General features: G+C 37.0%; 1 protein-coding gene across 22 annotated transcripts in view; it reads right to left on the bottom strand.

Annotated features, from left to right (window-relative positions):
• The window catches only part of EYA1 (EYA transcriptional coactivator and phosphatase 1), a 336,777-nt gene that overhangs the window by 118,196 nt on the left and 205,958 nt on the right, over positions 1-12,623 (bottom strand). For 7 of the 22 annotated variants that reach the window (XR_012416932.1, XM_015454949.4, XM_065519362.2 and 4 more), the window contains 3 exons: positions 9,447-9,516; positions 8,981-9,126; positions 4,131-4,268 (listed from right to left, as the gene is read on the bottom strand). Coding sequence is in view for 21 of the 22 variants with exons in the window: in XM_015454949.4 (XP_015310435.1) it covers positions 4,131-4,268; positions 8,981-9,126; positions 9,447-9,516 (354 nt within the window). In the remaining variant the exon portion in view is untranslated. The remainder of the gene's footprint in view (positions 1-4,130; positions 4,269-8,980; positions 9,127-9,446; positions 9,517-12,623) is intronic. The other 15 variants (XM_015454952.4, XM_015454956.4, XM_074000016.1 and 12 more) reach the window with 5 other exon arrangements.

Raw genomic sequence — 12,623 nt, forward strand, 5'->3', positions numbered from 1 at the left:
TTAGGTAATGCTACCTAATCTGGAACTACTCCAGAAAGCTGGACCATAATAATAATAATGAAAATAATAGTAACCAATCACCACTGCAATGAGAGCAGTAAAATTGACAACAATCATTTGAGTTCTTACTCTGTACCATAGGTTGGTCAGAGTGATTTACAATCTCAATGACATCTCACAACACTATTGTGGGAGATCTCACGCCCATATTCCAGATAAGGAAACAGATGTGAAGGAGTCAAGTCGCATGCTGAAGGCCCACAGAAAGCAAAGGCAGAACTGCTAACAGCCAGTCTTACTCCAGAACCCATACTGCTAACCAGGGAGCCAGATTTCACTATACCTTTACTCCAGTCTTTCTAAGTTTGATAGAACCAAAGAGGTGATCATCATAAATTTTATTTAATCAGCAAAACACTTAAAGGAAGCATACACGTCACACTTCAGTTTTTGGGGCTACTAGAATATTTCCCCCGGCTACTAGAATAATTCTTCTATCATTGTAAAATTCTGATATTAAATTCAAACAGCTAAATCTCTGAATAACTAGTCATCATACCTTATATTTTAAAAGTTGAAAAGATTTCCCGGAAATAAAGCTAGGCAAAAATATCTCCCATGTTGCCAAAATATATTCTCATCCAGGATTCAAATACATTTTAATAGCTATAAGATGAAATTGATATAAGCAAAAAAAAATCACTGCTATTCATTAAGGATTAAAAGAACTGAGGGAATTTTGAAAATAATTTTAGACGTTGTAGAAATTATTATACTAAAAAACATGTATTGAAAAGACACTCAAAGGTCAACAGACTCCCACAACTAGGTGGCCAAAATCATTGAATAATGGTGAAGCAGTATTCATACTGCATTTAATATTTAAGAACTACATATTAATCACAATTAAGTACCCAAATCTGTCCATATACATTCTGTAGCTAATTATATAGCATTATCCATCATCATTTTGGCAAGTTAATTTTCAAATTAATATATATTATCATCTGGCTTAATATGTGGAAGTCATATTACAGGTTGAATATCCCTTATCTGAAATGCTTGGGAGCAGAAATGTTTTGGATTTTGAATTTTTTCAAATTTTGGAATATTTGCATTATATACTGGTTGAGCATTCCTACCCCAAAAATCTGAAATCCAAAATGATCCTATAAGCATTTTCTTTGAGCATCATGTGAGTGCTCAAAAAGTTTTAAATTTTGAATCATTTTCAATTTCAGATTTTTCGATTAGGAATATTCAACCTATATATCCGATTGTCTAAAACTGAATAAAATATCATTATAAAAATAGTCATGTGAAATAATGCCTCAGTCATGGGAAATGGGTCCTAATGTCCCACTAGAAAGGCCATTCAACTAAGGGATGTACAAAAACACACAAAAGGTTTTAATGCAATATCCAGTAAGCCCAGATGATAATAAATCTGTGGATAGAAAAGCAATGCCTTATTTGGTGCTATCCATGTCCTTATTTCTTTTAAAAAATAGTTTTATTTTCTTCCAAATTCATTTCCTTTTCTACTCATTCATTTCCCCTTTTTTATGTACTATACTCTAATGGCTGGTTTTGAATTGTTTCTGCTGCATAAGTTTTGATCTGGGGGAGGAGCAAGATAAAAGTAACTCTCAAGCACAACATTTCTCAAACTATCTGAGGTCCAGGATCGGTTTTTTCCTCCAGTCCTCCACAGACTGATAACTGAGCAAAACGCAAAGTAATGTACTTCTAAAAGAAAAAAAAAAAAATTCTCTAAAAAAAGAGAGAGTACAAGTCTCATTTTTAAAAAAAGCATTTGATTCAATAAACATAAAACTTATTATTGACTGACTATGAAAGTTTCTAGATGCGAACTCTCAGTTTCTGTACTTAGCTTTTGGTGGACAGGTAATGGCAAGGCTGTGGACGGGCACAGGCCCAGAACCATACATTCTGTAGCTCTGCTCTGGGCAGGGCACTTCACTTGCCTCTTTCCCACTTTTAGGATCCACTTCTCCTCAAGGAGACCTGGATACCACAGGCACCCTGGTAGACCCTGGGACCCCTCCAGCACTCTTTATTTTCCTGATATCTCCTGGAGGAATCTGCAATTGTATAATTTAGTTGGTTGCTTGTCTACTGTCTCTCTCTTTGGCAAGAATGAAAGCTCTGTGTGCAAACAGACCTTGTCTGCCTTATGATCCATTTCTTTACTAGAGCCCAGGACTGTTAAATTCATTAATAAAGTCTTTCCATCACTTTTTGTTCTTTATATTCCTTTACTCAATTGATATTCAGCATGTGTAGAACAGTTCTTTTCCAAGGCTGCATAAAAGTTTTGGAATCAGGCACATAAATAATATCCTTCTACCAATAAATGCTATCTGTTATAAAACAGTTTTTATTTTGTAATCACTGAATATGTCAAAAGTTTATAGTTCAGGCCTTTTGAATCAAATGCAAAATCAAATATGAAAAGCTTAATGGATCTTGTCCCCTAAAATTGTAGTTTGCTATACAGGAAAATAGACTCTTAAAAATGATAAATTGAAATATATATATATATATACACACACACACACACACATATATATATATCATTCTTAAGGAAACATATTAATAAAACATTTAAAAAGGCTGAGATCTTTAATGTGAAAAATAATAAAATAAAGATGACTGCCACTGAAGAGAAGAAAGAATGTTTTATGTTTTTTCTAAATGTGTATAAAACTAAATCTTGTACCTACCAAAATGACACTTTTTTCAAAGAAAGGTATTATCAAATGTGTACATTTGGACACACAGCACTTCCTTGTGTAAATGTATAGGAAATCCTTAAAGGAGCATAAAACAATTTATGTAGAAATTCTATACTTAAACTTATTCGAAGGAAATAATCAAAGGAAATAATTAAAGGACATAATTAAGACATGCATAGCGTTGCTCTAAATGTCAAATAATAGGGAATTAGTTAAATAAGACATACCTATTTAATTCCATGTAGCCATTAAAAGGATACCACAGAACAGAACTTATTGATGTGAAAAGATGATTAAAATGTACTTGTTACTAAAAACAGCAGGTTGCAATACTGTGTTATATAATAATGGGCCCATACTGTATATATAGATAAACATAAAATGATAGTAATAAATGTATGAGACATAGACTATACTTTTGCTTCTCTGTATTTTATAATTTGTCTGCAATAAACAAATATTATTAATGCAATGGAGAATAAGATAAAATATATAAAAACATCAACAACTATAAAAAGAACCCCTTCAATCAAAAAGAGATAATCAGGGATTTGATTCAACTATGGCTTGGTACTATTAGGAGGCCGAATATGATTCATTGAACTGAACTGTAGTAAAGACAAGATATTAGGAAAATGTTTAAATTACGTGAGAACTATTCTCAAGCACTTTAAAGATCTATTTGCAAGATAACAAATGTGCTACTTTTAAGTAATGTCTATGCATTCTTGAGACCAGCTTTGACAATGACAGTTGTCATTCCATTTGACTTGTACTTACATTATGTCTTGCCTATAGTTTCAAAAACAGAACCCAGGGACTGATTCTTACAAGCATTTTCTTAAAGATTCACTGGGTGTCTGTAAATCTGATCAACTTGTCTTTGGGAGATTATTATTCAACACTTATCACATACTTTATTTCTAGAGCTATGAGTGTCACTTCCCAAGCCTCACTTCATAATGAAAATAAAGACAACAGCCCTTTGGAAAAGTTGGATGGTAATATCAAGTGAGTAAGTTTTTAGTATATACCGTATCACAACCTCCTACATGGCTGACTTTTGACTTTTTTATTTCTTTTATAACTGACAGAAGACACAAAGGCAAAAATGTCAACTTCATAAAAAACTTAGTGCTTTTTGGAAAGAATCTTGGAGATCATTCAGTCTAACCCCCTGATGTTACAAATACGGAAATTTAGGCCTAGAAAATAGGTTAGTGACGAACTAAACTAGAAGCAGGTGTCCTGCCTCTAAGCCCAATCCAGTTGCCATCCTGATTTACTACTTACATGGAACATCAGATTCCACTTTAGAAGTTAACTATCAACCTATAGGGTTAAGGAAAATAGCAATGTGTGTATACAGACCTTGCATCTGGTAGCTGTATGGTGCCTGTCCAGGTTGAGGGGTACTGAAGCTTGTGCCATAGCTGAGAAATCCTGTCTGTCCAGGCGACTGAGACTGTGACAATCCACCTTCAGTCTTGATGCCTGCCCACAATGCACCTAAATCAGTTAGTGATAGCTTATCTATCTGTCCATTTTCAAAAGCTGGCAAATATACAAAAACATACACTTCCACAACCGTTTAACTACAAATGCTTCCCCAATCTTATCTCAAAAATAAAGGGTATATATGCATACAATGAAATACCATAAAGTACAACTTCAATTTTTTAAATCCAGGATTACAGATTTGAATGTCTATTCACATTATTCTCTCGTTTTACTGCACTTTAACACACATCCCTTCTATAAAATGTAACTCCTGTGATATATTTTCATACTTCATTTTGTTGTTTTAATGTAAGAGTTGAAGATCATCTCCTTCACAGTCAAGAAACAGCCATAATTAAATTTTAGCTAAATGATCCCAAAGTTGCTATATTGACTAGTGTCAAAATTAAAATCCTTTATATATATGATTTATACAATCATATATATGATAATCATATATATATGATTAATTAGATACTATACAGTCACAGTATTTTTCCCTCCTTTACTCTTTCTACTACAAAGCTGATTTCAGTACCAACTCATTTTGAAGTCCAAAGACGCAATACTGGGCACAGAGCTAAACAACATGGTAGAAAGGCTTTTCCTGAATATCTAGGTCCTATCAGAAAATAAGCACAAAGGAAGCAGAATACTAATGAGCTGAATCTTATAAAACAGCAGTGATTTATAAACAAGTGAGGTCGACCAGCAGTTTCCTTTTGTCCCTTTTAGTGTGAAATATTTGTCTATAATTGTTTTCAATGTAGTCTAAAGTACCTTTGTTTTTATTATATGATAATATAAAAATGATGTATTTGTGGCCCCCAAATACTTCCCCAAACACCAGACTAACAACGTAATTTTGGAACTTGGAATTGGCAGCACTGAGGTATGGGGCTAAGCTCTGTCTTTAATTAATTACAATTAGAGACAGTCATGCATGTTAACAACTCTCCTTCATTCTCATAGAGGGAGGGGAGGAAAATTTCTGCCAAGGGAATTCACATTTTTAAATAATTTTGCTTTGTACTTAAAAAATGATATCTTTAGGATCTAGAATACACAGTAGTCTTACTGTTTATTTCCATTTTAGGGGAATCTCATCAGCAGAGTGCAGCTAGGTAATTGCTTTAAGGCAGTGGGAGAATCTGACTCTTGGCTGAGAGTGCCTACTTTAATTCCTGCAGTATCTCTAAATAACTTCATAATGACCTTAACATTTAAGTCTTAACACAACCTTAACATTTTAAAAATGTGATTTTTCCCTGTAGAGGTAATCCCAAACCAATGAATAACCCATACATAGAAATGGTCCCTGGCAATACACCTGCCCCAGACAGGTGGCATGATGGCTTTAGAAAATCCCTTTCTTTCCATGTTGTCACCCCTAGGGATTTTCCACCTCTTGCTGCATTTGAGACTATACTGATGTGCTTCCAGCCTTCACCTAGACCAATTAAATGTCAATAATTCATGTCTTTTTTTTTTTTTTTTTTTTTTTGAGACAGAGTCTTGCTCTGTCACCCAGACTGGAGTACAGTGGTGTGATCTCTGCTCACTGCAAGCTCCGCCTCCCAGGTTCACGCCATTCTCCTGCCTCAGCCTCCCGAGTAGCTGGGACTACCAGCACCCGCCACCACACCCGGCCAATTTTTTGTATTTTTAGTAGTGATGGGGTTTCACCATGTTAGCCAGGATGGTCTCGATCTCCTGACCTTGTGATCTGCCCACCTCGGCCTCCCAAAGTCCTGGAATTACAGGTTTGAGCCATTGTGCCCAGCCTAATTCATGTATTTTGATTCTGTTTTTAGCTTATTGGTTCCAGATGGGGATCTTTGTGATAAGAACATGTAAGGAAAGGCAGAAAGAGCTAGAAAGCACCCATAGCCACGCCTATCTCTGTGACTTCTACCTACAAGGTGGCAAACTCATTTCACTGGCAGACTCTAAGCAGATCCAGCAAAAAACAGAATGAATTTGTGTTTCCCCATTGATCTGTCATTCTCATGATAAAAAGATATGCCAATCTCTTCTTACAGGGTCTCAATAGAAAGTCGAGAGCGCAAGTCCTTGGAGAAAGTTTTGTAAGACCATCTGAGCCTTGACTATCAGCAGTTAAAACCCAAGCTATGTGCTCTTCTTTCATGAAAGAGCAAAGGGGAGAAGGAGGCCATATTTTTCAATGCACTGGCCCCAAAAACAGAACTTTTGGATCAGAAGTACTCAGGGTATCTCCTTGTACTTAAGTTCCCAAAAGAGAAGACAGGGGGTTATTAGGAAAATGCTAAGAACTGAAAATTATTCCCTGGGAATTTATAACCACGGAAAACTCTGGAATCAAAGCCCTTCACCACACTGAGCCTCACTCTCTCCCCTCTCCCCTATCCCCACCTATCCCATTACAATCCCCATCCTCACTCTGCTAGTTCTGATTCTGTTCCCAGACCTTTTGCTCATCTCACAATCTTTGAATAGCTATTTCAGACAAGGGCATTCATTAATGGTTTAGAACTGGAAGAACCCCTAACCCAGAGCTCAGAAATTGGCAAAGGGAGATGTCCAGGTCCCACTATGACTGAATGGGGAGGAGAAGGAAGAAGAAAGGTGTGTGGCTGGTAGCCAGAGCAATGATGGGAATGGCGCCTTCCAATGATAGCACTGGTGGGCTGACAGTACTTCAGAACCGTGTGGACTGGAAAATACATTTACACTTCAAATAACCATCTCACAAATACAATTTGAGAACGTAAATCAAAGACTGCCTTAACTTCTATTATAGAATGGGAGCTGATCCTTTTTCTTCTTTTAGTCCAAGAATAGTTTGAGAATAAATTCCAGCTAAATTTAATCTATAGCTAATATTATTAAGAGAAACTGTGAATAAAAGTTATGGAAATGAGATGTAATTCTAAAAATTCCATTTTAGGACTGTCTCTAAAGTCTACTTTAAAAATACCCATCTAGATAACATTAGGTTCTGATGGTTTTAAAATAAAACTATAAATGCTAAAGTCATATATAATTTAGGTTATTTGTATATATTTTATAAGAAATTCATATACGGTCGATTTTGTTTGAGATAGAATTAAAAAGAACAAAGTAATTTACCTTATTATTATTATTATATTATTTGAGACAGAGTCTCGCTCACAGGCTGGAGTGCAGTAGCGCGATCTCGGCTCACTGCAAGCTCCGCCTCACGGGTTCAGGCCATTCTCCTGCCTCAGCCTCCCGAGGAGCTGGGACTACGGGCGCCCACTACCACGCCCGGCTAATTTTTTGTATTTTTCGGTAGAGACGGGGTTTCACCGTGTTAGCCAGGATGGTCTCGATTTCCTGACCTCGTAATCCACCCACCTCGGCCTCCCAAAGTGCTGGGATTACAGACGTGAGCCACCACGCCCGGTCTTACCTTCTAATTATTAATGAAATACTTGAGCATTAATTCTTTTTATACACCACAGAAAAGAATACTACAAAACAGTATCAAGCAGAAGCACAATTAGAATACTGGTCACAAAAAATGCTGTACTTGTTGCACAGAATTACTTATTCTATTAATCCTTTCCTCCAAGTGTCCATGTACTATTCCTTGATCACTAGTTTTATTCTTTTCTTTCTTTCTTTTTTTTTTTTTTTTTTTTTGAGACGAAGTCTCGCTCTGTCGCCCAGGCTGGAGTGCAGTGGCATGATCTCGGCTCACTGCAAGCTCTGCCTCCTGGGTTCATGCCATTCTCCTGCCTCAGCCTCCCAAGTAGCTGGGACTACAGGCGCCCGCCACCACGCCCAGCTAGTTTTCTGTATTTTTTTAGTAGAGACGGGGTTTCACCATGTTAGCCAGGATGGTCTCGATCTCCTGACCTCGTGATCCGCCCGTCAAGGCCTCCCAAAGTGCTGGGATTACAGGCTTGAGCCACCACGCCCGGTCAGTTTTATTCTTTTCTTAATAAAATGCCAATAATTCAAGTGTTTCTATTCAGCTCAATCTACTTAGAATCGCAATGATAATTTAATGGAAGAAAACGTATTTTGAAATTCTGAGATTTTTTTTTTTAATTAAGCTTTGAGATTTTGTTGGATTTATTTTTAATTTACAGGTATTGACCCATAACAAGTGAGTTAAATTACACCAAGATAAAGATAATCTCCAGGTGGGAAGGAACAAATGTCCATGTGAGCTTTAAATGTTTCCTGATTTGCCTCTTCAAAGGGCAGTCCAGGCAGTGATATATAGATCACTTTTCCTAATGGTTGATAATGCTGAAATTTGAGACTATTACCACCCTTGAGTTTAAAGCAAGAGTTTGTTGAATTCTACTTGTACGTCCCTAATCACAGCTAGGCATCTGATAAATAGGAAATGAATCTGTACCCCCAAAGACTTCATTCACAGACGTTTTATCACAAATATGCACAAAAATATCTTGGATTCCATAGCCCAGTGCTCAAATGGCAAATTCAGGGTTGAGACATAAATGGAGAAAAATGACAGCAGAAGGCATACGAACCACACAATCTTTTCGCTACCTCTGACCTCAAGATAAGGAGCTGCCAGTTCTTATAAGGCTCATTAGAAACAATCACACTAAGAATTTAGACACAGAACGTGACAACACTTTCTAAACTGACCGAGGATTGGGTCTTCAAGTGCCACTCAAATATGTTAATACATGCATGCCCATGCGATAATACCACCACTATAATAGCAGGTTACTCACCATATGAGGAAATGCCATACGGCTGTCCTGGCTGTGGGTACGTGGCATAGGCTGTAGCTTGTTGCATTCCTGTGGTAAACTGTGTTTGCCCATATGCAGCCATAGTTTGTGAGGAAGGGGTAGGGAGAATATGTGGGTATGGTCTGCTATTTGTCAGAAATGACAGAAAATAGAAAGCCCATGCATTAGATGGAAACATGCAAACCGATTAACAACCACATCACAAATTCCAGCTAAATATTGTATCTTAAAGTAAAACTTTCACACAGAATTGACAAAACACTGAAATACTTCAGTGTCTCCACTACATGATGCTCAAAATAAATTTGTGTCAATATATTTACATCTCTATGAAATGCACTTTCATTTAAATTAAGATGGAACATGTGGGCACAGACATGACTTGAAATAAATAAAAGTCTACTCAGAGAAATTATTTATTGATTAAAAGAAAAATACATCTTACTTGGAAGGGTAAATCTGTGGTGGAGAGAACTGGTGAGTTGGTCGTGGGCTGAAGCTACTGCTCCCAATTGCTGAAAAACAAAACAAAACAAAATAATGCACAATAATCCAAGCAAAATACAAAATATACAGGAAACACTGATATATTTTCAGCTATAGATTGGCCATATGTAATTTCAGATATTTGATCTTTGTGACCTGCAGAGATGGCAATTTCATATGGTTCCACCTAACAGAAACTATAAAGAGGAACGAACAGAAACTGATTAAGGGCTCTAGTTTTAAATGAACTGTTAGAAAACATCATCACAATCTTCTCAAATACCTGCCGGCATACTGTGAGTTTTTACAGTGGCAATACTTCAATAGTACGAGGAGTCCTGGCTACTGTGTGGAAAGCTGTGCTGAAAGGGGAGGTAGGAAGCTGAATTGCAGGATTGGGTGGGAATGTGAAAGGTCAGCCGGCCTATTGTTTGTGTTCAGTGAGAACACACAAACCTGAGGCTGTATTACCAAGAAAGGTGGTCTAATCTTCTCTCAGGTGAGAAGAACCAGGATAGATCCTCATTTGCCTGCATTGATTTAGCAATGGTTTTTAGTAAAAATGCATTCCTATAACTATCTTAAATTTCTCAAGTTGCAAGCTAAGCCTGTTTTTTCCTGTGCTGATCCGGGTGTTCCTTTGCCTTTTAGTTATATGTGATCAACTTCAATGTTCAAGTAAAAAAAGGTTTGCCTTTATTTTTTAAAGAGGTATTTAAGCATTCATGCAGAACTTTTCTTCTTAATCACATTCACTTGATTAAATAATGCACTAAAGTCCTAGCAAATGTTCTTGTACTCTAATTCTGAACTAAAGAAGCAAAAACCTATGTTAACAAAGTCTTGAAAATGGCAGTTTCAGCTTATTTCATTGTAAACAGAGTCAATCGACATACATATAAATCTACATATATGTGTATGTTTATATACATACATATATATCTACACATATTTCCGTTTATCACATGTACATTTTTTTTTCCTCCAATTCCCTAATCTCTATCGGGCTAAGATGCATATTCCTTGGGGGCAATTATTATAAGATATAATAAGTTTATTTTATTCTTCTACCAACAATTACTATCTTCAGAGGCTCTATTATTTATTAATTCTATTCTACACTAAAATCCTTTTAGAAGGTTCCATGTACTCAGAGTTTCATAAAGTTTTCCCATTGTCACACTGGTACATTTGTGTTTCTCAAATTCAATTTTCCAGCTTTTGTTTGGGACGACAGTGGTAGAATTGGACTAGAGTCTTCAAATCTATGAGTAATCCTTTCCTTATAAAACAAACAAGGCCTGTCCAGGGACAGTAGATCTAGATTCGTACCACTCTTGTAAGCTCCCAGACTTCAAACATCTGGCTGGCCGCTTGGCAGAGACAGCATCTGTACTGAAGAGATGGCAACCCAGCCCAACTGGTACACCCCATCATCTGGCACATACGGAGCCACTACTCTGTTCCAGGTGTGGTGCTAGATGCTGCAGGTGCGAAGGTGCAAAGACTAGTTCTGTCTGATACGCGTCGGAAGGATGACACATAAAGAACTGTGGGATGGTCAGTTAAAGACTGCAATTTATAGGAGAGAGGGATTAGACTTCTTATTATCCTGTTTCCTCAGCACCTGACAGGGCCTGGCATGTGGTAGAGGGAATCAACACACACTGTTTGTTTAAAAAGAATGTGAGAATTAGGGCATAAGCAAAGTAGACGTTTAAAACCACAATAATGTGAAGAATGGTTCAATTATTTTAAGTTTTATATAAACATACATAATAAACCTAATTCAGCTCTTTAGCAATATAGATTGCAGTAAGTAGTATCCCTTATGAAATAAATGTGAAGAACCCACAATGCTGTCTTATAACTACTCACCTAGTTAGGTGTGCTTAAAATTACTGAATGTGTCAAAGGCCATGTAATAAGTCATATCTTTTGGGCTTTTTAAAATTTTTTAAATTATACTTTAAGTTCTAGGATACATGTGCATAATGTGTAGGTTTGTTACATAGGTATACATGTGCCATGTTGGTTTGCTGCACCCATTAACTCGTCATTTACATTAGGTATTTCTCCTAATGCTATCCTTCCCCCTTCCCCCCACCCCATGACAGTCCCCGGTGTGTGATGTTCTCCACCCTGTGTACAAGTGTTCTCACTGTCTAGTTCCCACCTATGAGTGAGAACATGTGGTGTTTGGTTTTCTGTCCTTGCGATAGTTTGCTCAGAATGATGGTTTCCAGCTTCATCCATGTCCCTACGAAGGACATGAACTCATCTTTTTTTATGGCTGCATGAACTCATCCTTTTTTATTCCATGGTGTATATGTGCCACATTTTCTTAATCCAGTCTATCATTGATGGACATTTGGGTTGGTTCCAAGTCTTTGCTATTGTGAATAGTGTCGCAATAAACATACATGTGCATGTGTCTTTATAGCAGCATGATTTATAATCCTTTGGGTATATACCCAGTAATGGGATGGCTGGGTCAAATGGTATTTCTTGGGCTTTCTTTAAATTCAAACCCCTGTATGGCTCCTACAATCTCTGTGTGGCCTGTATTAAAAAATCTGCCATCTTATACCTCAAGTACCTTTTCAGTAATGGCATGAAACACTTTAAATTTTCCAAACAGTAACCCAGGAATTCAGACTAATTTTAATTTCATAGGACAAAAACAACCTAAAACAAAGGGAATGACCCCAGATCATCTATCAAGGTAAATTAAACAGTCATTTTGCCCTTAGAAAACTCCAAATTACACCTGCCACAGAGCCTTGGGAATATATGGACAACCAATATCTCTTTATCTGTTTCAATTATTCCATTCTATGTCCAACACAGAAAGAAGCTCCTCCAATCTTTTTGTAGGAAGGGAGAGGGGAATCAAAAGTGAATAATAATCACAATCTTGGGACCACTGGGAGGAGCAACAACTCTTGAAATTGGCAGGTCCTCAGCTCATTCCTCCCCCAGGCTCCTTCATGTCAACACTATTCAGCCGGACAATCAAGTCAAAAGCTTAGAAGTAAAGTTTTGACTCTTCTCTTTTCCTCACACCCCACCTACCCTTTGATCATAGGTCCAGTCTGCTTTCTCATCAAAATATACCCCAAACCTCACAGCTTCT

Source organism: Macaca fascicularis, chromosome 8 (genome assembly GCF_037993035.2).
Source record: "Macaca fascicularis isolate 582-1 chromosome 8, T2T-MFA8v1.1".
Classification (NCBI taxonomy): domain Eukaryota; kingdom Metazoa; phylum Chordata; class Mammalia; order Primates; family Cercopithecidae; genus Macaca; species Macaca fascicularis.